This window comes from Sorghum bicolor, chromosome 7 (assembly GCF_000003195.3).
Source record: "Sorghum bicolor cultivar BTx623 chromosome 7, Sorghum_bicolor_NCBIv3, whole genome shotgun sequence".
Taxonomy (NCBI): Eukaryota; Viridiplantae; Streptophyta; class Magnoliopsida; order Poales; family Poaceae; genus Sorghum; species Sorghum bicolor.
Window position 1 is genome coordinate 22,888,782 of NC_012876.2, and position 25,847 is coordinate 22,914,628.

Genomic DNA, 25,847 nt, shown 5'->3' on the forward strand with positions numbered 1-25,847 from the left:
CCAAGTAAAACTGTATCAATCTACAATGTTTCGTGCTGGTTGGCATACATTACTGGAAAGCCTTTTGAGTGTAGTTTCACACCCAAGAAACAGTTCATCATTTGGACTTCCTAATAAAAAGTTATGGTCAGTTTATGTGAAACTGCTCTGGAGGCCAACAGTCACGCGAAGCCACTTCGGGAATCCATTTCGAGGGACCTTTCACATTGCCTTCCCTCAGAAACTCTATTTCATTTTCATACCTATCTAGCAGGGCTGTTGTTAGTATAAGTACCCCCTAAGACTCATTGTAATCTCAGACTTTTGATAATTGAAATATAGAACTCCTTTTGTTTAGCTGTGTGCTAGCAAATATTCAGAGAGTGATCTCTACCCCTTGCTCTTGTGATTTCCTCGCGGGATTACGTAGGCGGCGGCTTCATCCGCTCCCTATTGGTGCTCCTACTCCCTTCAAGGTATCCCTTGATTGATTGTAGATTGTGTTGGTTGGTTCTTTGAGAGTGTGGTTGGGTGAATCCTCGATTCAGTTTGCCGGTTAAAGACGGCGGTTGGCTTCGAGTTTTATTTGCCAGGTTGCACTAGTTATCGTTGCTTGCAACAAGTTATCCGGCTGTTCTTCAGCTAGTTATTGGTGTTCTTCCTACGTCGTGAAGATCGGGACAACGTGACATATCAGTATCCTATTTGGTACAATATCTTGTAGCCTTGCGGTGCACGCCGACCAGCATCGTGCGCCGCACGTCTTCATCTTGCGGGCCGAGCCACCTCTGATGGTGCGGCCCATGTCAACCCATGAGGGTATAGGGGTTTATACCCCAACAGTCACGAGCACAAAAGAGTGGACCTAAAGTCAGTGAATAACTATATAGGTAACCTTTGGTCATAATGTCCGCGAACTGATGAGACGATGGAACATGGACCACTCAAACCTGTCCCAAAGCAACCTTCTCACAAACGAAGGGAATATCTATCTCAATATGCTTCATGCGATGATGATGAACTGGATTCTAGGCCATGTAGGTAGCGCTGACATTATCACAGTAGACGATCGTCGCTGAAGAGATGGGTGCATGGAGCTCCTAAAGTAACTGACGAAGCCAACAAGTCTCAGCCACAGCGTGCGCAACAGCACGATACTCAGCCTCCGCACTCGAACGAGATACCATAGTCTATCGTTTGGAGGACCAAGAGACTAAGTTGTCACCGAGGAAGACACAGTAGCCTGAAGTGGACTGCCGAGAGTCTGAACAACTAGCCCAATCAGCATAGGAGTAGGCAATCAAGTTGGTGATGCTGCCTGTGCCGATGTGAAGCCCGGTGAACAGGATGCCCTTGACATACCACAAGACACGCTTGAGCATCACAAGGTGAGGCTCTCGTGGGTCATGCATGAAGAGGCAAACCTGCTGAACAACATAGGCGAGGTCCGGACGAGTCAGTGTCAGGTACTGTAGTGCACCGGTATGGCTACGGTACTGAGTGGCATCCGACACCGGTGCACCATCCATAGCAGAGAGCTTGGCATGAGTGTCAACAGGAGTTGCCGTAGAGTGACACTCAGCCATGCCGGCATGTTGGAGCAGGTCCATAGCATACTGGCGCTAAGACAAGAAGAGGCCATCTACAGAATGCGTGACAGAGATCCCAAGGAAGTCATGAAGATCCCCGAGATGTGTCACAGTAAACTCAGAGTGAAGGAGCTTGGTGAGGCGTCGAAGAACCAAGGTCGACGAGGCTGTCAGGATGATGTCGTCGACATAGAGCAGCAAGTAGGTGATGTCGGCAACCACTGTGTAAACAAAGAGGGATGGATCGGAGGTCGAAGGACTGAAGCCAGACCACTGGACGAAGCTAGAGAACCACTTGTGCCATGCCCTAGGCGCCTGCTTGAGTCCGTAGAAGTACTTTTGTAGGAGACAGACATGGTTGGGAGCCACCATGTATGAAACCGGGTGGCTACACGCAATAGTCTGTCTCGTTTAGATGGCCGTGAAGAAAGACATTCTTCACATCCAGCTGATGTATAGGCCAGGAGCGAGAGGCGGTGATGCCGAGGACGACCCTGATGGTAGCCAGTTTGACAACCGGGCTAAACGTCTCGTCGTAGTCGATGTCGTATTGCTGTGATAAGCCATGAACGACCCATCTGGCTTTCTGGCGAGCCAGAGAGCCGTCAACATGATACTTGAGCTTGAAGACCCACTTGTCGGTGATGATGTTGGCACGAGGCGGTCGAGGGATGAGACACCAGGTACCATTGTCTATGAGCGCCTTGTATTCTTCAGCCACAGCCATGTGCCAATTCACATCGGCGAGCGTGGCGTGACAGTTGCCTGGCAATGGAGAAGCCAGGCTGGCGGGCCGCTGTAGTAAAGCCATCCCTTGCATGGGCGACGACAAAGAACCCATCTGGGAATGAGTCGCCCGCATAGGGGGCTCATGTGGAGGTGGAGCCAAGGGCACCATGGCCTGCTGCTGTGGGGCTAAAGGTGCAGAAGGGGCCACCTAGGGCGGCTGTGGAGCCAGCGGTGGAGCTGGACGAGGACTATTGTGGATGCCGATCCGCTGGCGGGCAGGAGCAGGGGTGACAACACCGCTGGAGTAGGTGCTAGAGCTGCAGCCTGCTGTTGATGGTCCTTAAGTACCAAAATTAATCATCAATTAAATAAAGAAAAGGATCCAAATGCAACCAACACCTAGACTTAGGGTTTTATCTGACAGAATTCCATGAGTTTTGGTGTTTCTCTATTTCTACAGGGGGTTATCAGGAAATATGGAGGAAAGACCCACACGTCGGGTTTACATAGAGATATTAATGTGTGCAGCAATTTTCTATCATCTAGAAGACTCTAGAAGCCACGGGAACGAACGAGAGGCCGAGCGGGCCCGGGGGCAGGGCGCCCACCCTCCCCCCTAGGGCGCTTCCCCTGTTGTCTGGGCCAATCAGGCCCCACCTCACGGATTATGCTCCACCGACCTAAATGATTAAGGAAAACCATGCGATTAAGGTCAGTTTTCTCCAACGGCCCACGTTCATTTGGAAGGGCTATATAAGCAGGCCCCCTGGCCCCTAGAGGCGGCATTCTCATTCTCAAACCGTAATTCATTCATTCATCCAAGGAGGATAGTCTCTGATCAAGCCCTAGTGCCACCACATCAACTAGATCTCTAGTTTAGCATAGCTATATAGGATTAGAACTAGAATGAGTCAATCTTCGATTGGTTTCGAGATCTGTCAAGAGGATTCTTGGTAATTCCTCTACTGTTCTTCATTTGTTCATCATTGTTCTTCAATATTATGAATATGACTTTGCTCTATTTCAATATATTGATTATGACTTTGCTCTACTTATTTATATTTGCAATTATATCGTTCTAAGTTTATCATGGTTATATACTTGGCTTAGTTAGATTGGAATTATATACATGTTTAGGATCGTATAGCGTTTATCCATCGGGTCCATGGGTAAATGATAAGTATTGTGTAGGCGTGGTGTCTATACTGTATTAATCTACAATTGTACCCTATATGCCGGATCGCGGGGCAGTTCGCGGTGTGACAACTTTGTTGATTCTTATATATTCCCCCTCCCGTGTATAGGGCAGGCAGAGCAACATTATTACAGGTGAGTGATTGCTATGTTTCTCATCTTCCTTGATAATATCACTATGTATGGGCGTAGTCCTGTCTCCCAATGATTGTCAAGTATAATTGCACTAATTATGATATGCTAGACTTTATAGTTAAGAATAACTTAGGAAATATTTTTGTAGTTCATCCTAATTCCATGCTAATGACTTGCTAGAATATCTGTTGAGGTGCTTATCATTATCATATGTGGCTAGTTATGCTGATCAAATTAGTTATCTTTGTCACCATTCATACTTTATCTATATTTTATGTGATATTTATCCCTATATTGATGAGATAGATGAATGCTTTCTATTACACATGTGTTGATACTCAGTTCCATATTTCATTCCACAATCCACATTGGTGTTAGTAATCCCTTCCCAGTGGTAAAAATATGAATAACGATACCTGGAATACTTCCCGGTTAAAATGCTACATCGGTATTAATCTGTGCGCTTGCAGATCCCTTTTATTATTTATTCAGAAGAGCAATTGCATATTTCAATACCGCATCTCTCATGTCATGCTGGGGATGACAACTTGGCTTAAGTGGCATGAGGGATAGGTTCGGCATTTTTGGCGCCGTTATCAGAAATAGAAAACTAAGTCTACTTTTGGTAATGACGTTAAGAATGCCAAACAAGCATTTTTGGTGCTAATGCTGGGGAAGGTTGATTTACTAATAAGGAACGAATACGGAATAATGAGTCATCATTCGCATCACTAATATGATTGAGATCATCAAGTCTCTCATACAACTTTACCCCTATATTTTGCTATTTTTTATTATTTTATGCAGGGTGATGTATGAATAGAAGACATCTTCTAGAAAATTTTGTTGACGACCCTGAAGCAATAAACAGAAAAACAAGAGCCAAGCTCAAGAAGATCTCATCGTCAACACTTCAGCACAAAACTTCATGAAATCAAGAAGATCGCCGAAGTTTCATTCGGAACTTGTCATCAGAGTTCGAAGCCATGGCAAACAAGTCGATCCGCAAGTTCTCAGCTCCCACCATGGACAACATCCGCACTGGACCTGCTGTAGAGATCGACCAGACATTTGAGCTCAAGCCTAGGCTCATCAACCTGGTACAAGCAAATAAGTTCTATTGGAAGGCACACGAAGACACTAGTGCTCATCCCCAACACTTCCTAGAGATTTGCAGCACATTTACTATTTTAGAAGTTCCCAGAGACGTGATACTACTTCGCCTCTTCCCATTCTCATTGTTGGGGAGAACGAAGTAGTGGTTCTATGCAACCAAGGAGAAGAATACTACGTGGGCACTCTGCTCCACGAATATTCTGGCCAAGTTCTTTCCTATGGGCAAGACCAATGCTCTTCGTGGGAAAATGACAAGTTTTCAGCAACAACATGATGAATCCATTCTAGAGGCATGGGAGCGCTTCCAACACAACATCCTAGAATGTCCCTATCATGGAACGAAGAGCTGGCTGCTGATGCAGACGCTTTATCATGGGCTTAGCAATAGCACTAGTGAAACCATGGATGCTGCAGCCGAAGGAGCATTCCTGTCACTCACCATACCACAAGCCACAGCCCTTGTGGAGAAGATGGTGTCCAACCAAGGTTGGAACGAGGAGAGGACCCAGACCTGCTCATGAAGAAGCATTATGATAAAGCTGGAGACAAGAAAGAAGTCATGCACATCTAAGACTCTCACATGACTTGTGAGGAGTGTGGAGATACTGGACACTCAGGCAATCACTGCCCTGAGGTGCATGAGGACGTGAACTACATCAACAACTACTACTACTACTACAACCGTCCTCAACAAAATCAAAGTTGGAATCAATAGAGGCCTAACTACTAATGTAACTAGTTAGGTACCTATCAAGATAACAATTCTTACAACAATAATAATAATTTTCCATCCCTCAGAGAGTTAGTGTCTAATCAAGCAAAGCTAATGGATAACCTCTCTAAGAAATTGGCATCTAATGATAAAATACTAGAAAATATAAATAATAGAATGGATAATTTTTCTACTACCATCAAGAATCAAATTAGCTTCAATAAAATGATTGAATCTCAGTTGAATCAAATAGCTGCTGTTGTTCCTGCTACTAACCCCGATATACCATCACAACTCTAAGGATTAGAATCTACAAATCTTGTAGACATGTTTGATGCAGTTGGTGCAAAAGTAGATCTGCGAACACAAAGGGCTAATACCCGATTTAACGTTAAGGCGTGCCAGCCGATTTGACCTTACAATCGACAAAGGTGATAACTAGAATACTTTGGTCCCGACAACAGCGATGCGCCCGGATGTCACAGCCAAGAGGTATTCACGCGGAACTCGATAACTCGCTGAGGTTGACTCGAGGAATTCCTAAGAACTCGTAATAAAAGGAAAATACACAAATTGACAAAGTCGTCGAAAAAGTAGATGCTGGAATAGATGTAAAAACTTGTGTTTGATTGATTGTGTGTATTCTTACATCACTACAGGGTCTATATTTATACTCTGTCCAAAAGAGTTACAAGCAGACACGACTAGGACTCAAATTCCAAATTGACTGGAATCCATATGCAAAGCAAACTCTAATAAGTATGGAAAATATTAATTTATCCACCACAAGCGATCGTCACATCATCACCATCTGATTGACAATTCAGGCGCCTCCTTTTGTATCCATCGACAAATCACCTTTCCTAGCCATCGGCAAGCATCAGCATCAGTCATCGGCATAAATCCATCACCACTCTTGGACATGGCCATATTTTGTTGTTTCATCATCGGTATCAACCCTCATCGACAACTCTTCTGTCAATCAGTCACCACTTTATTCACCTGCCGATCTATGCCTCATTAACTCCCAAATACGCATGCAAAGATACGTGTCCAAAAACGGTGTCAACAGATGTAGGTAACTACTGGAGTAACCCTATACGAGAAGTACATAGTGACCTTCTGCCAGTCAAGAGAGGCGATCTAGGACATCCTGTCATCCCGATCTCCATCGGCATGGTGGACTTTCCAGAAGCACTCTGCGACTTTGGCTCCAGCGTCAATATTATGCCCAGGATACTATATGAAAAATTCTTTACACGTCCTTTATTTGAGACAACCATGTGTTTGCAGCTTGCAGATCGGACACTGAGCTTCTCAAAAGGAATATTCAAGAATATATATGTCCGAGTTGGTACGTCGTATGTCCTAGCCGACTTTGTGGTGATAGAGACCGGTGCTGATGAGAGGTCACCCATCATCCTAGGGAGGCCATTCCTGAACACCTCGGGAGCTGTCATCTACGCCAGTGCTGTGAAGATCAACTTCAACATCAAGGGGAGGAAGGAGAAGTTTTCCTTCAAGAACAAGACTGCACAAATCCTAGAGCAACCCCAATATGAACCAAGAAAGAGGACCAACAGGAGGAACAAGAACAAGAAGCAAGTATGGACCGAATCAGCTAAGATGGTCACTGCAATTCACATAGGTGAAGATCGTCGACTCAAGTCGCCTTTACTGATCAAGAAGGACGACCCTGGTGTTCCAAGCATCGAGTGCGCAGTCGGTTTCATCCGACGGCGCACGCGACTCCCACCGGACTATAAATACGTGGGTAGACTCCACTGGAGAGAAGAACCTCATTATTCATTAAGGCCTCAAGCCATCAAGCATCAAGCGCCTTCAAGTTCATCAAGAGCTTTCTGGATTATAGTTCTAGTTAGTTAGATTAGAAGTAGAGGAGATCTAGTTCTTCATCGGGATCTAAAGCCCCTGGCGTTGGTCTGGAGCGCAAGAGTTTGGTAATAGTTCTAGTTCTAGTTTATAGTATTCAATTGTATGTTAGGGAGACATTATTCTTAAATAGATTCATATGTTCTTAATTACATTAGTCATTGTCTACTTTGATTATATGTCTAGGATAGTTGGTTTGATCTTATTGAATTTATGTAATTGCTCGTATAGCGTTTACCTAATCGATCGTTGGGTAGATGATAGACAATATATAGACGTCGTGTCTAGATATCTTGTTTGTCTGCGAGTGCCCCCTAACGTGCCAGGTCATGTGGTAGTCCGCGTAGGTGACAGCTGCGTTGGTTACTCTATAGTCCACCCTCCGTACGTGGGGCTAGCATGGGCGCGGTCACGAAGCAGGTGACGGTTGCGTCTTAAAACCCTTATTAGTTGATGCCTCTTTACAAGTCATTATGATATAGGATTGACTTAACGATGATTTCTAGATGTAATTGCACTAATTAGAGTTATTCGTAGGGGTAGTTATAGTATTACCTTAGATTCAACTCCCTAGTTCATCCGATGGCTAACTATTATTATGACTAGTAGATGCTCAGATAATTATCCTTATTTATTTTTCTTGATGATTATGCTATCATTATTATTTATCATTATCTATCTTGTGACCTCTGCCTATTATGAGTAGATTATAGGACTTAGGTAATATAATTTATTCATTCTTATCAATATAATAGATATAGTTCAACTCTTAGTCTTTCTAGTGGTATAAATATAAATCGACAACTTGGATACTTCCCTAGGTAAAATGCTACAACGGTATAATTATATGTCCGCTTGTAGAACCTATTTAGTTTATAAATATATTCATATATGTTATTATCTGTCTTGATAGTAGAACATGTGAATCTATATTAAATTCCTAGCAATATAACTAGAGATGACAACCTACATTTGTGCTTAGGAATGTTAGAGTGGTTAGTTGCTATTTGACAAGTTAATTAAATATCATGCATTTCTCGTGTTGTTATTAGGAGTAGGATTTATCTCTATTTTTAGTAATGACGGTAGTAAATGTCAACACTCACCGTCGTCGAGTTTCACCGGCGACGAGCTCGTCTCTATTTTCTGTGTCGCTGTCAACTGGGTCCCGCAGACCAGTTGGTCCCCCCTATCGCTCCCCCTCTAGTTTGATTTTTGGCAGATTTAGTGCTATGTTTGTAAAATTCATATCTTGAGTTTGGCAGATCCAAATTGAATGATTCAAACTTTGTTATGTTCTTGAGTTAGTCTAGTTTTTAATACAAATATGAAACATGCCATATTTTTGCAGAAATATTTAGTTATGAATTATCTTCTTTATTCCCTAATAAAAAGAGAAGAATTTTATCTTTAAATCTGTAAGTCCTATGGCCATGAAAATTTAGGAAGATGTTATTTATGCTATGAATAGACTTTGATCAATTAATCATGATTTTCGGATGCCGGATGAGGAAGGTATGATTATCCCTTGTTTAAATAAGATTTTGTTGTGGTATTTTTAGTAAATTGGTTATAGCTCCTTGCCAAGAGGGACACCCAAGAGCCAGCCACCAAGTTTTTATAAAGGTCCCAAGCAAATAGAGCCATTAGGCTTTGTTGATGGTCCTTAATTACAATTATAAATTATAAATGAAACATGGAGAAAGGGCATAAAAGGAAATACCTACATAGAATAGAGGTTATAGTGATAGAATTCCATAGTTTTGGTGAATCACTATTTTTGCTTTTCTTTACCAGAAAAAGGTGGAAAGATATCAGGGTCATCGAGCTAAATGCATATTCCAAAGTGGCACCAACTTGAGAAGTCTCTAGAAGACATGTGAATGCGACCAATCAAAGGGAAGGAACACCTGCCATAGAGGCAGGTCGGCCGACCTAGGCTCTAAGTCAGCTGACCTGGCCTATCCTGGTTCGTCGCCCATTTCTATGTTAGTTCCTCCACAACCTTAGGGTTTGCATATCCACCATTGATCAAACTCAAATTGATCCAAGGGCTCTGGTTCATTCCACCAGCCTATATAAGTAGGCCCCTGCCCCCTGGCTAGGAGCATCTTGAAACCCTAATTCATATCTCCGATTAGGATCAAGAGAGGGGTCCCATGAAAGGATCCACCTCACAGAGTTAGCTAGCAAGAGAAGATTAGTCCTCATCAGGATCTAGTCTTTAGAAATAGAGAGGTAAAAAGAGGGAAGAGTTTGGAGGAGGTGACAGCCTGTCAGTGCTCCCTCTACGGCTTGTACCTTGGTGGAGTCAACCTTTGTCCAAGATTTCTATAGTAATCAACTTCTTCTTTCATTAAGCAACATTGATTATATTATTCTTCTGGTTGGTAGCTCTTTTGAGTGCTTTATTCTCTTCCTATGGGGAGTAGAGTATTAAACTTAAGTGTAGGCATGGTGCTTACACTTAGGTTAATCTTAAATGCACCCTGCATTCTAGACTGATGGTAGATCATGAGGGTGATAGCCCAATTGAGTCCTTTGGAGTCCAACACCCATCTGCAGGACTAGTAGGACGTGGTCACTATGTTAAAGCATCATGTGGTGTCTTTTCCTAATGCAATGTCCCCAGATATAATACTAGAAGACATAGTTTATTGAGATAAGAACGTGAATACTTTAGCAGTTTTACCTACACTCCTGACCTTCTTAAGTCTTGTGCTACTCCATGTTAATTTAGACCATAGTTAACCTCACACGTTTCCCTGTGGATACGATATTTAAAACCTCAGGATGAAGTGCTACATTGATATCCATGCAATTGTGGATCATTCCTTGTAATTATTCTATGTAAATTAATAAATACCAATAAGCATTTCTAGTGCCGCTGCCGGGCAAACGGTTGCTAAATTAACTATGAACCTAGCTTACCCTTGTATTATACTTTTATCCTTTTGTCTTTTCTTTTAACATTTTTTTCTATTTTTATGGATTCCATAAATTCCACTCCTATCTGCCAATTTACTGCACCCATGAGCATAAGCCGAGACCCACCAAAATCTTTAGAGCCTATCCTAATACCTAGCTATGAGTTGCACCTGTGTTTAATAAACATGATTTATGATCTTCCCTTCTCGGGAAAAGGCAACAAATACCCATACTTACACCTATGAGAGTTTGAATAGACTTGTACATGCTTGCATATCGCTAGCATGTATGACAAAACCGTAAGATGGAAGTTGTTTCCATTATCTTTGAAGGGAATAGCTAAACAATACAATTGTACAATCTAACCATACAAAGTATGCAAGGAGATTGGGAAACATAATGCTCAAAATTTTGTTTACATTTCTTTCACATCTCTAAAGTGGTTAGCCTAAGTTTTAGCCAACTAGAAGAAGAATCTCTTAGCATATCATGGGATCATTTTAATGAACTCATCACCCCCCGAACCTTGTCATTCCATACCCAATACTCCTTCAACATTTTTACATTGGTCTTAACAAGGATTCCTAGGAATCCCTTAGTGCAACCTTTGGAGGAGCTTTTATTCATTTGTCCGTTAGTGAACAAAGGTCTATGTTTAATAAGATAGATGAAACAACTCCTTGACCTAGCATTCAATATGAACTCTACAAAGAAGAGAAGGAATCATCTCCCAAACAAGAAGAGAAAGTCTTGAAAGCCAAATCACAACCACTCTGATCCCAAGGTTTAGCCATCCATCTCAAACCATCAAGACCCCAAAATCCTCTAAGGAAAGAAGAAAGACAACCTTTTAAAATTTCTTCTAAGAACAATTTGTCTAATGATTATCTTAAGTTCAAGTTTTCAAAGATGCTTGTGAGTAAATATATTTCAAGACTTCCCAAGAAGGGATCAAATGTCTCACCTAAACCCATCTCTAAAGTCATCCTTGACCTCGATGATCCATCTTATGCTCTCTCTCCTAAGTCTCTTGATGACCCTAGAACTCCACTAAGACATCCCAACCATAGGAGTCATGAAGACTACAAGGATGACCAAAAAGAACAATGACAATGGTAGGAATGTATTACGAATTGCCTAGAACATATGAAGAATATATATGTCATTATTAAAGACTAGATAGACAAGTATGAAGCATCCAATGATTGTCATAGGCATGGAATAATAGATACAAAGCTTTTGCCTATATTCATTCATGAAGAAACACCCTTGGAGCTTGAAAAGGAAGATGACATCAATGAGCATGGAAGTTATTTCATAAACACCTCATCAAATCCATGCTCATATAAGAAATCCTCTGTTCAATTGGTGTCTCTAACATTTCCACATATAAGATCTTGAACCCCTCATGATACCTGATCCTAAAGACTTTGAAAGGAAGGTTGTAGATGCATGTGTTTATCACAAATATTGTAGATCCTATTGTACAAATCTAGAGTTAGGTACATGAAGGTTGGTGGCGTAGGGGAACCCACTTCACCAACTTAAAGCAAAATTAGAAGGTTTCCCAAGGACAAGATTTTGTCCTAAAACAAGTACTTTCACGGAGCATGAGTGTTCACCCTTTTGCTACAATGCCCTTGTGAAATGGCCATATAGATATAATTGTCAGAATATTCCTTCAGGTATTTTTGTCACTAACCATTACAAGTTTGAGTAGAAAGAATGAAGGATGACAACACCAGTTATGTGCAACCAATCATAATGCAATATTGATGCTACCTTTGTTTGCTATAGTACACTTAAGGTTTGGAGTATTTTCACACACCTTTTAAATTAGGCATAGTGCTTAGTTTCAATTGTTTTCCTGAATCAAATTAAACATGGTTTATAGTTTGATTTTTGAACCAATAGGTGTGTTGATCTTACTTCCAAAGGATTTTAAAATTAAGTGAGGTGCTTAGGTTAAAATGCCTTCCAAGATCAAATTAGACGTGGTGTCTAGGTTGATGTTTGAGCCGATAGTATGTTGTAGTAGACATAGGATATTTAGTTGGACTAACCCCTATACAAAAACTCTCACACTCAATTGGGGAAAGTCCAGAGTCAAACTCACACTAGAGATGAACCAAGGCACATGATGAACTCCAACAACTTTACATAAGAAGACACAACTCATTCATCATAAATACATACTTCATTCATCATGGATGGAAGAACTATAAGAATTAAAGTTCATTCACTTTAGCTTCATCTGCAAGTTATCTTTGTCTTAAGCCATGCCTTGTATAGAATATGATCTAATTCAATCACCACCTTTTCATTAGCATAGGTGTAACTAATAAAATTTCTGGACAAACAACCTGTATCCCAAATTTGAGTTTTCCTTCACGTATATGTGGTCCACTAATCTTCTACGGGCATAGAATAATGAGTGAGGCAAAAAGGTCTAACAAGGTGTCAAAATATCAAAAAGCAAAAAGATGACATGATAAAAGAATGAGAAAGGAGTGTGATAAAGGAGACAAGTTGCTCAGGAATAAGATACACATAGTCGAGCAAGAAAAACTCTTAAAAGGTGTTATGATACCATCATGCTCGAATAACAAAGGTAACATCCCAAGGTAAGTAATCATTATTCAAACATCCTTTCCTTGATTCTAGTATGCACATAAATGAGGAGCTAAACATGTTTGCGTTGCAACCTTTCTTGTTCCAACCTGATTAATTCAACATATTTAGTTCTTCACACATATTCCTAGCACCACTCTCTTGATCTCATAATCTTAACCAATTGAGCTAAAAATTTACATTTTATTTATGGAAGATGATAGTCATAATCATGAAATCATTGACATATTATGCATAGATAGACAATTCTTCCATATGTTAAGCAACTTAATCATTTCTACCAAATATTTTTAATTGCTACATTCATGCTCATCTTTTGATCCTACCCCATGTTAAGATTGAGCATAAACATCAACTTTATCTTGTTTAATGTGCCCAAGGTTAGAGAAGAATAAAGATTTAGTTCTATTGGTGTTTTCCAGCAATAGAGCCTGCACTTGATTTCTACCTTGTCTTTACAAGAAGGACACACTTCGAGCAAAATGTAGAGCTTTGACAATTCCCCATATTCTACAAGTGAACACTCTAGACCTACGAATATGCACACTGAGCAAGATGCTCCCACCCTCCACTATTAATACTTCTCTTTAAACTACTAGACAAGCAAAGAACATGGGTGACACCATCCTCAGAATCATCATCTTAAGAGGTGCAACCATTTAGGTCTCCATCTTCGAGACCAATAGATGCACCCAAAGAATAAACAAGATTAGAGAAAGAGTCCTATCTTATAACAATCCAAAATTTTTAATTTTGGATTGTTATTAGAAAACACTAAATTAAATAAAGATTTAATTTTTTATAAAATATTCCAAGATTCATTTAATTATTGAATTCAAAAAGAGATAAAAATGTGGAATTTTAAAACTTTTATAAAGAAAAGTGAAGGGTGTTTTGTATTGTTATTATGTGCTTTGTGCCCTAGCTTTGTTTGGCTTGTGAAAAAAATGAATTTCAAAATTTCTAGCGTGCCACATTTAGGTCCTGTTGGTTTTCACAAAAATAAAACTCCAAAAGTCCTATTTGAAAACTAATTCAAATTTGAGTTGCAAAAACAATTTAGGTGTGTTTAAACTAAAATATATTTAGATTTCAAAATAGTCTAAAAACAAATTCCAAAATAATCCCTAAGTATTGGCTCAAATTTATTTTGAAATATGGTTTCAAAATAGTTTAGAAATTGGTTGACAAAATAGTTTAGAATTTATGTTTTACAAAAAGAAAAAAAGGAAAAAAAAGCCCTCTCTCCTTTTTGGGCCGGCTCCCTCTCCCTCGGCCCACCTTCCCCCTTCCCTCTCTCACCCGCGCTAGCGGCCCAGCCCGGCCAAGCGCAGCAGTGCCAGCCCGCCTCAGCCCTGAGCCGCTGCCACGTGGGGCCCGCTCGCCAGTCGCAGCCCCCCGCCGCTTGAGCCGCTGACGCCCCGGTCCCACGTGTCAGGGCCATCTCCTACCTTCGAATCGCGCGGGGTGCGCCCGCCACCGCTCAATTCCACCCGAGCGCGCACCCCGAGGATTCCCGCGCCTATAAAATGGTTTAGCCCTATGCTCCGCGCCCCTCGCTAAACCCTAGGCCAGCCGCCGCCACCTCGTGCCCAGCCGCGTAGCTGCCAAAGCCGCTAGCGCCGCCCCGAGCTCCAAGCCGCCGTTCATCTTCTCGACGGTTGCGCCCCAAAAGACATGGACCGGTCCCTGAGCTTCGCGTCGAGGTGAGAAACCCACCGAACCACTTCCCGCCCCCTCTATCGCTCTCTTTCGCATGCTTGCCCTCGCCGTTGTAGCACCGCCGCCGCTGCTCCGCTCCACCGCGCGCGCGGTGCCTCCTGGCCAGCCGCAATCGCTCCCGTGCCTCGCATCGGGTTCGCGAGGCCGAGCCGCACCCGCCCGTGTCCTTGCTTCGGCCAGTCGTGCGCCGTAGCGGCAGCGCACCCTACTGCGGCGAGCCACCGCCGCGCACCACCGCCATGAGCGCCGCCCCGATGACCTCCATCAGCCGCATCCCCTCCCAGCCGTCCGATCTGAGCCGAGTGGCTCAGATATGCCCTGCCACCGCGGCCAACGCGGAGTCAGCGTAGCTGACTTGGCGGCCACGTGGCCTCCACGGGTGCGCCACGCAAGCGACCAGGTCAACTAGTCAAGGTCTTGGTCAGTCCCTAAACTTTTGCAAAAAGGCCCCTATTATTTTTGGTAATCAACCCACCATCCAAACCAGTTCAAAATAATAAGAAATATGCCCCTGCCTTTTCTATTTTAGCCCTTGTATTTTAGAGAAATGGTGCCCACAGTCCAAAAGTTTATAAAATGCCGTCTGATTTATTTAAAATATAAAAACATGTTATCTGATCTAGTTTTGGCCATAGAATGTGTGTTTTAACTCTGATCGATCCCGTTCTGGTTGCGTTAGTTTCGTATCACCGTGCTCTACGCAGTAGTATAAATATTTATCATGTATCTTATTCTCGAATTTATTGATTTAAATAATATTTATTGAATAACTTTTAAATTAGGAACAATCTAGGTTTGTAATTCGGTTCTCATTGCATTGTGACTATGTGGGTGTAATCTACATATTAGTAATGCTATTTTCATTGTCTCATGTTAATGAGTATAATTAATCTAATTAATGTTTTGAATGCATTTCTATTTAATTAATTTAAAAATAATTTAGGATTACACTTTGATATCTTTATAATCAAATGTGAACTTAAATATTTCTTAATTATTATTTGATTATTTAAACATGAAGCACATAAATAATTTAGTAATGTTTATCTAAAGTCTTTTTGATTTAAAAGTAAATTATGTTTATAATTTTGATCTTTTTTTTAAATAAATAAATGTCCACGTTATTAATATCAACCTTAATGTTTCTTTATTAATTATAACTTGATTAGTTTAAAAATGACATATAATCACTCGATTAGTTGCTTTCATATATTCTATATTTCAAAAATATAAATGCTTGATTGGCTTCAGTGGTTTATAATTATTTATAAATCGAATATGACTAACATTTAACCCTAACCTTTACAATTCTTTGTAATTTGGTCAACTCACTGAAAAGTTCATCATCTCTTTTCATTAAATAAAACACATCAAGCGTATAGTTTCCTCCGTTACATTTCGAACCTCGAAAGTTGTGTCCGTTTAATGATACATCCGTTCTCAATCGTTCTTGTGTTGTCACGATTGTAGCAACAAGCCGTGTCGTGGGTCGAGATGGCAGACTAGAGGGGGGTGAATAGTCCTTTCTAAAATTTATTACGTAGGCTAACCGAAACAAATGCGGAATTAAAACTATCGGTCTAGCCAAGACTACACCCCTCTATCTAAGTTATCTAGCACCTTGTAAAAGATCCTAAACAAGCAAACAAGGTGCTACCTTAGCAAGAGCTCACCTAACCAATTCTAGGAGCAAGGTCACACAAACCTACGTCACTAGTACTTTGCAAGATCAGAGAGCTCTTACACAACTAGTAAGCAAAAAGCACAAAGCTCGTAAGCTAACTAGCAATGCTCAATAACAAGGCAACCAATGCCAAATTAGAGAGCACAAATTACTTAGCCACACAAACTAAGCAATGTGACTAACAAGGTTACACAAACCAAACTAGTCACACAAGGGAACTACTTCTAGCTACACAAGCAAGAAGGTAACTTAGCAAGCTACACAAGTTAACTAATTACAAGAGCAACTACACAAAGACAAGTATATGAATGTAAGAACAAGCTTGTGTTAGGAACTTGCAAACCAACGGGATGAACAATGTTGACACGATGATTTTCTCCCGAAGTTCACTTGGTTGCCACCAAGCTACATACCCATTGAGACAATCTCCAAGGTTGCCGCCAGTCCTCTTGCTAGTGGTGACCCGCAAGTCACACTCTCCCACGTGGAGTGCTTACCACAAGCTCTAGCAATTGACCCGGCCGGACCACTTGTCGCTCTTCACGTCTCACTCAACTAGAGTTGCTCTTCGTGATCCCCGCGGGGTGAGCATCGTACCCCTCACAATCTCTTCTACGGAGCACCGCATAATCTCCTTACTTGCTTCAACGGAGTCACAAGCCACCAAGCCGTCTAGGATGCTAGAACAGTATGTCCAGTGCTATAGAAACAACCACGTGTCACTAGCTGTTTGAACCTGACCATTGCCGCCAACGGCTAGCACACGCTCGTGCCTGACACAGCACCACCGGACGCTCTGCTGGTTCTCACCGGATGCGTCCGGTGCTCACCAGACTCGTGCGCAGAGAGCACTGCAAACTCGCAGGGTCACCGAACACTAAGCATCGGTAGCGTCCGGTGTTCACCGGACCCATGCGCAAAGAGGGTCGCAAAACGCCCGCACACCGGACGCTGAGCACCGGACTCACACCGGTGCGTCCGGTGCACTCTGCTTCCTGTGGTCAGTCCCGACAGTACACTGGATGCTAAAGGCCAGTGTCCGGTGCCTCCGCGTAGTGCGTCCGGTGAGTGTTTCTCAGTGAGAAACACTCCCGCGACTTCTCCAAATTTCCCACCGGCGCAATAGAAAATATACACTTAATTTTCTCAAAAGCGCCGACACCAACAAGTGTACACCACCTTGTGCAAACCCAAACCCCTCTCTACCCTAGGAACTCCACCTCCTTTGCAAAAGTGTGCCAACACCAACAAGTGTACACCACCATGTGCATGTGTGTTAGCATTTCACAAACATTTTCGCAGATGAGTTAGCCTCTCAAACTTGCCGCGCCACTCGATCCTAACACGTATGCAAAGTTAGATCGCTCAAGTGGCACTAGATGACCGATATGCAAACAAGTTTGCCCCTCTTAATAGTACAGCCATCTATCCTAAATCTGGTCATAAACTTCTCTAAACACCTATGACCGGTTAAATGGAAATGCCCCTAGGTTATACTTTTACATTGCGCTTTCCATTCCATCTCCTCCAATGTTGATGAAACACATGCACCAACCAATCACCAAATGATATGATCCACTTCATACCATCATGTGACCGTATTGGTTCATCGATCTTGACCTCACTTGCTCTTCACTGTTGCCTTGGTCCATCGGCGCCAAGTCTTGCTCAAGCTTCACCGTCACACGCAGTCCCTCGCTTCAAAGCCTCCGACTTGCCCTTCACTCTTGCAACCGGTCCATCAAGCTAAGCCTCACCTTGATCTTCTCCACCCTAGTCACATGACTCCATGTCATGTCTCATGTGCAATGAGCTCGTCCATCATCACATCATCACCTGTGGACTAATCTCCTGTGTATCTCACATAAACACTATTAGTCCACCTAAGTTGTCACTCAATTACCAAAACCAAACAAGGACCTTTCATCGTGTAGTGCGCTCTTCCTAAGCTTTTCTTTTGATTGTCGTTTGATCTTAGTCATGATTGTTATTTGTCTGTTTGTGTTGCTTGTTTGCTTGAGTAGAAGAAGCGTAGTTTGTCAACAGTGAAGACAAGGAGCTAGGGACCGATACTTGCAGTATAAAATAAAGATCAGAGGTAGAAACCAAAGAGTTCTGAGCAGTTATACACTAGAAATTAAAGGCAAGTGCAGGGACCCTTTGATCATATTGTACCTATGAACTTTAAATACATTTACTTACCATTGCATGTGTCTTAATACTGCAAACCATAAGGACTCGACTAGCTCTTTACTACTATTCCTTGTATACGTAGGTTTATACATGGGTAGTATAGTGAATAGTAGATATGCTTAGCTGTTCTACTCATCTAATCTATATAATAATAAAAGTAATAATCTTGCCTAATGAATTCTTCGATGATGACTAATGCTCCAATGGTGGATAATGGTCACTTTGGTGACAGAGATGTTGTGGTGCTTGCAAGCATCATGGTTTGTTGAGGAAAGGGGGAGCTGATACAGTTGGTTGGCCCGGTTGCCGAGCGTACCCATATCTGCTCTCTGTAAGGACTTAGTCATGGAGCGCCCCCCTGGGACATACAGTGCAGCTCCAAGCTATATGGCTCTGGCTTGACTAATTACCAGGACCTCCGTTGGTAGGGAGTTACTTTCCGGGTAGGCGTAAGGAATTAGCTTGGGTATTCATATTAAGAGGTCAGTCAATTCGGGGTCCCATTGCTATGGGCACGACTGCCGCGCGCCCCGGCCAAAACTTACGAGTGGCATCCTATTAGTTTGACCTTGTGAAAGGTCTTGTAGTGAAACCCTACCTGCTCACCTTGGTAGTGTTTTGGGGAGTCGCGACCCCGGGCAAATGGGAATCACGACTTGGAGTGAAAGTGCACACCTCTGCAGAGGATAAAACTGATATATCAGCCATGCTCACGGTCACGAGCGGCCTAGATTCTCACATGATGAGCAAATTGGAATCACATGAAACTTGGAGGCAGAACTTGGTTGAGGTTGCTACCTCATGCTTTGGCGGAATGGCTATTCCGTGTTGGCAGGGTTGCTATCCTGTGTTCTTAGTTGGGATTGCTATCCCAGGTCCTTAATGGGGTTGCTACCCCGAGTTACTATCCGAGGTTGCTACCTCGGTGATCTTAATAATAATTTTAATAATTATAATGATGACTAATAGTATTGTTAATTTACTTCATCTAAATAAGGGTTGGGAAATTCTAATCACAGCTAGTAATAGGTTGTTCTAATAATAGAGTTGTAAAAAAAGTTTGTCAACTTAAAAAGCTCACCTGTATTTAAACAGTGTTAGCTTTTCCTTTGATTAAGCCTTGCATGTCATTATACTTTCCTCCTATACTTGTTGAGTTCGACATGAACTCACCCTTGCTATTTCCCCCACATCCCTCAGTGTGTAGTAAAGTGCTGCTCAGAAGAAGGATAAAGATGTCATGAAGTTTTCTAGAAGTATATCAGAAGTGCTTGGCGTACAGAGCCCCCAGTCAGCCGTCCCTGAGAAGAATGGAGCCTAAAAAGTTTACCAATTGTTTCCGCATACTATGAGAGTTGTAAGTGTTATTATAAATATGTTTTCCGCTATATATAACATTGTTTCTGATATTTCTATTTTTTGTTATTTATGGACTTCCTAGGCACACATATGACCACTCTGGTTTTCTTTTAAAAGCCAGGGTATGACATATCTAGAAGACTTAAAAATTTAAACCTTCATTAGCAGGTAACATCAGCAGTTATCCATATTTACTCATTAACATTGCATAGATTAATTTTCCTTAAGCATGTTTACTTTCTGTAACAGTTCTAGTGTTAGCCTTGCATGTCAAGATCTTGCATTGCATTAGCAAGAGCATTATCACATTCACTCATAAGCATCATGCCATGATCATATGTCATTTCATGTGAAATTGTAAGCAAAGGATTGTTGAAATGCTTATATATGCTATGCCATAGTATGACCAATGCAAATAGGTGTCTATTGTCCCCACAAATACTTTATCTAAGCTTAGAATATGTTTTGGAACAATGTTCATGTTGAAGGTGTCACCCAAAACTGCCCCTAAGTCATGGTAACCCTAGTTTGACCTACTTTGACCTCCTAGACCTCTTTTCAAAGACCTTTTATGAAAACAGTGTTACAGACCTTTCATGACAATGATCGCTAAATCAAAGTTGTAGCAAATTTTATGAGATACAAAAGTTATTTTGGGACCCCTTCATGAAAATGTGTGGAACATGCTCAAAAGTGGACCACAAGACAGATTTCAGTTCTGTTTTTACACTTAGAGTTAGGGTACTTGGGAGCTTTGTAGTTTGAATTCCAGCGCGATTTAGATTATGATTCTTAAACCAAACTTGTATAACTCATGTAGCTCTACCCAATGGAATAAATTTGAGCCAAATCCACCAAGTAGATTGCGAGTAAAACATCGACAAAGTTTCTATTTCAGTCATCATTTGAAATCTCAATCGAGTTCGTCAGACAGAGCAGGGGCGCCATGCGCGGCTACGTGTCCGGCCACGAGTCAGCCGTATGTCGTTGGCGACCCCACCTGTCAGCCCCGACGCGACCTCCTTTACGCCACGAAGCACTCCAAGCGGCAGCAGGCTCTCATTCCCTCCCCAGCACGCTCTCTCCCCTCCGCCTTCTTCCTCGGCAAGCTCCACCGTGGGTCAGCGACCTCGCCCGAGCTCTCCGTCGCGTCTCCGGCCAAGCCAGCCCGCCAAAAGCTTCGCTAGTGCCTCCTCTACCTCGACATCACCTTCCTTGCCACTGCCGAGCCCAGGTGAGGCAGCATTGCCGAGCTCCGAGCAGCTTCTACCTCGTGGGTGTTCCGCCATGCTCTCTGGCGATGTGGCCAGGCCTCCCTGCTCCACCATTTCCTCCCATTCTTGTTCCTATAGCTTCCCCTTGACCCACTGATGCTTGACGTGAACCTCAACTACGTCGGCATCGGCCGAGCATGCAGGCGTACCGCCCGCAGCGCCGCCGAGCCGCCATTCACGCCGGCGAGCAACCTACAGCTTGGTAGAGTTAGGGCATCGTACCTCGTTAGGTCCGCCATGATGAGAGGAACACAACCGTGCCCTTGGATCCCCCCGAGACCTCTGCTGATAGTCCTTATGTATCAAATTTAATTACAAAATAAACAAAGAAAAGGATCCAAATGAAATCAACATCTAGACTTAGGGTTTTATCTGACAAAATTCCACGAGTTTTGGTGTTTGTCTATTTCTGCAGGGGGTCATCAGGAAATATGGAAGAAAGGCCCGCACGTCGAGATTACATAGAGATATTAACGTGCCGCGCAATTATCTTACATCTAGAAGACTCCAGAAGCCACGAGAACGAAGCGGAGGCGAAACGGGGCCAGGCCCAGGGCGCTCGCCCAGGAAACCAGGGCGCCCGCCCCCTGTTGGAGTCCAATCAGGACACTCTTTCGGAAAAGATCTCCACCGACCTAAAGGATCAAGGATAACCGTTCAATCAATGTCGGTTTGATCCAACGGCCCATATTCACTTGAAGGGACTATAAAACCAGACCCCCTGGCCCCTGGAGGGGAGAGCCTCTCAACGCTAATTTATTATTCCTCAAGGGAGAAGAAGCCTCTTATCAAGATTAGAGCTACCACAACAATTTGATATCTAGATTAGCATAGCTACATAGAATTAGAACTAGAAGGAGTCAATCTTCGATTGGTTTCCGGATCTGTCAAGAGGATTCTTGGTAATTCTCTAATTGTTCTTCTAATTGTTCTTTTAATCATCTTTGTTCTTCAATATTATGAATATGACTTTGTTCTACTTCAATAAATTGCTTATGACTTTGCTCTACTTGTATGATTATATTGTTCTTAGTTTATCATAGTTATGTACTTGGCTTAGTTAGATTGGATCTATATACATGCTTAGGATCGTATAGCGTTTGTCCATCGGATCCATGGGTAAATGATAGATATTGTGTAGGCGTGGTGCTTATACCGTATTTATCTGCGATTGTACCTAATATGCCAGATCGTGGGGTAGTTCTTGATAGTGACAGCTTCATTGATTCTTATATAGTCCCCCTCTCATGTATTGGGCTGGCAGAGCAATATTATTATAGGGGAGTGATTGCTATGTTTCTCATTTACCTTGCTAATATCATTATGCATGGGCGTAGTCTTGTCTCGCAATGATTGCTAAGTATGCTTGCACTAATTATGATAATGCTAGACTATATAGTTGAGAATAACTTAGGGAATATTCTTGTAGTTCGTTCTAATACCATGCTAATGACTTTCTAGAATATCTAATTGAGGTGCTTATCATATTTATTATGTAGCTAAGTTATGCTGATCAGATTAATTTTCTTTGTCACTATTCATTACTTCATATATCTTTTATGTGACACTTACCCCTATATGAAAGAGTTAGATAAATGTTCTCAATTATATATGCAATGATAGATACTCAATCTCATATTCTATTCTGTAATCAATATTGATGATTACTAATCCCTTCCCAGTGGTAAAAATATAAATAATGATACCTGGAATACTTCCCGGTTAAAATGCTACATCGGTATTAATCTGTACGCTTGCAGATCCAATTCATTATTTATTTAGAAGAGCAATTGCATATTTCAATACTGGGGATGACAACTTTGCTTAAGTGTTATGAGGGATAAGTTTGGCATTTTTGGCACTGTTATCAGAATTAGAAAACTAAGTCTACTTTTTGTAATGATGTTAAGAATACCCAACAACCTCGCCGTCGTCGAGTTTCGCCGGTGATGAGCTCGTCTCTGTGTCACTGTCAAGTGGGTCCTGCTGACCAGTGGGTCCCCCTGTCAGTCTCTATCTCTCTCTGGTTTGATTTTTTGGCAGATTTAGTGTTGTGTTTGTAAAATTCATATCTTGTGTTTGGCAGATCCAAATTGAATGATTCAAATTTTTTTATCTTCTTGAGGTAGTCTAGTTTTTAATAAAATTATGAAGCATACCATGTTTTTGGAGAAATATTTAGTTATGAATTATCTCCTTTATTCCCTAATAAAAAGAGGAGAATTTTATCTTTAAATCTGTAAGCCCTATGGCCATGAAAATTTAGGAAGATGTTACTTATGCTATGAATATACTCTGATAAATTATGAATGATTTTTTGATGCTGGATGAGGAAGTTATGATTATCCCTTGTTTAAATAGGAGTTTCTTGTGGTATTTTTAATAAATAGGTTATAGCTCCTTTTTGGATGAACCTTGCTGGATAATGTAGTCACGTGAAGTTAAAGCTATGAAAAATCCGAAATCTGTTGTTTGATACTTTTTGCTAGGGTTTCTCATTTATGCCTTTAATGCCTTTGGTAGCTTGTTATTTTTGTACACTATGATCTACATGTCCAATGGCAATGAAAATTTTATAGTAACCTTGCTGAACCATGATCAGTTTGCTGTAATTTTGTTGGAATTTGTGGAGCAATGATGCTATATGCTCATTAATTCACCATTAGTAATCAATAAATAGAAAAGGGGCTATTAACACTAAGTTTTGGTCTTGCCATGATGTTTTATAATGTTTCTTAGACATGTTCTAGCTACTGGTGCTTTTGGTTTGGATCAATGTTACTTTCTCAATATGTGGTAAAATATTATTTTGCTTTTTATGCCTTGTCTAGAGCAAATTCTGTGTAGCTGATAGAAATTCCAAAAGAACTGCATGAAGATGACGTTTTCTGGAAACCTTGTTTATAAAAAACTTATAGATAAGTTACCCGTCTACGTTGTGTCCAAATTTCATAACATTTGGCTGAACAGTTTAGAAGTTATGACAGTTGCCAGTTGCTGTTGCAAAGTGCTTGCTCTCTGGAATTTCCAGAGCAGACCTGAGACTTTGTCTGTTTTGACCTCTTTCTGTTGGGAATCACCCTCTGATGTCTAAACATGAGTTTTAGACAATTTGATAAGCTTTCCAGAAAGTGCTCACTCACTTAATTTTACCAACCGATGACCATGTTATAGATAGATCTTGTGACTGCCTTGTCTGTCCAACAGCCCAATTGCTGAAATTGGGTAGTATAAGTTGGGTAGTTTGTGTAGTTAGCTTCTCTACCGGAGAGGAGATATACACCTACTCGATAAGCTAGTATATACTTAATCATAGAAGCTTTGGGTCATGTTTGTACATTTGATATGACACCCTTGCTGCATAATGACTACCTTGTCCACCTTATACCTCACCTTGAGTAGGTCCAGGATCGAAGCACTGCTTAGCCATGCTTAGTTCGGTAGAAGCCGGGTGATTTTCTATCACATGCGAGAGATAGGTGGATATCTGATCACGGTTGGCCATATTTGCTATTGTGGAAATAACCATGTGACAATAATGAATGGAGACCGGGTGGGATGATGGTAGTGAAACAACAAGGCATAGAGGTCTTGGGTGTGGATCTATCCCCGTCTGTGTCATTTGAGGACCGATACGTTGTACGTCCTCTTGTCATGTTGAACGCATGCCTAACACTTAGTTGGCCGGATAAGTCATTCCGACCAAAAAGCCTATGAGTCAACTCAGACCAAGCACCCCATTCTGTTTGAGTGCGCACCCCAGTTGGTAGTAATTATATACGAGGAGTCAATGGCGTAAGACCGAGTTGTCAGGTTACAGTCCTGATCCTAGCAGATTGTCGTCCCTGGGGTGTGGCGCTGATCGGACCCGCGACATAGTCCTGAGTTGTGCTAAAGGTGACCTAAGGCTGCTCTTGCAAAATATGCCTGGGTGAGTGCTAGGAATACCCCTCCAGCTGGATAGGAATCGATTTGACTCGCCGTCTCTCCCGGATAGTGAGAACTTGACTTGAGCAGCGGCAACATAGAGCACACTAAGTGAACTTAATGGTTATGATAATGATAATGATGGCTATGTGATAGTTTGGATATGGTTATTATTGTGATGCTTAATTACCAAGTATTTGCTTAGAACAGGTGCTAATCTAGAGGATAGCTGTTTTAAGTAATTAACTTGTTGCTAAGAAGAAGGTAATTGTCTAACTTCAAATTAAGATTTTATGAAAAATGTTAGTCAAACCAGCCCACATATATGAGCCTTGCATAATCCTTGGTGTCACTTTATTTTTGGTTTATGACAGTGTTGACGGTCCTTAATGCTCACATTTAACCATCAACTAATCATGGAAAAGGACTTATATGCAACCAACACCTAGACTTAGGGTTTCACCTGACAAAATTCCACGAGTTTTGGTGTTTGTCTATTTCTGCATGGGGTTATCAGGAAATATGGAGGAAAGGCCCACACGTCGGGTTTACATAGAGATATTAACATGCCGCGCAATTTTCTACCATCTAGAAGACTCCAGAAGCCACGGGAACGAACGGGAAGGCAATCGGGCTTGGAGGCAGGGCGCCCGCCCTACTCTCCTGGGCGCCTGCCCTGGAGTTCTGCCCAATCACGTCCAAACTCGCCGATCGTGCTCCACCGACCTAATGGATCAAGGAAAACCGTACGATTAATGTCGGTTTGATCCGATGGCCCAGAT

General features: G+C 41.9%; 1 protein-coding gene across 1 annotated transcript; it reads right to left on the reverse strand.

Annotated features, from left to right (window-relative positions):
• Positions 1,170–1,565, reverse strand: LOC110437242 (uncharacterized mitochondrial protein AtMg00810-like). Its single transcript, XM_021465621.1, has one exon. It carries the CDS (start codon positions 1,563–1,565, stop codon positions 1,170–1,172), a length of 396 nt encoding a protein of 131 aa, XP_021321296.1.

Bases quoted from the DNA above. Each gene is read 5' to 3' on its own strand.
- LOC110437242 (XM_021465621.1), bottom strand. From the start codon at position 1,565: ATGGCTGAGTGTCACTCTACGGCAACTCCTGTTGACACTCATGCCAAG.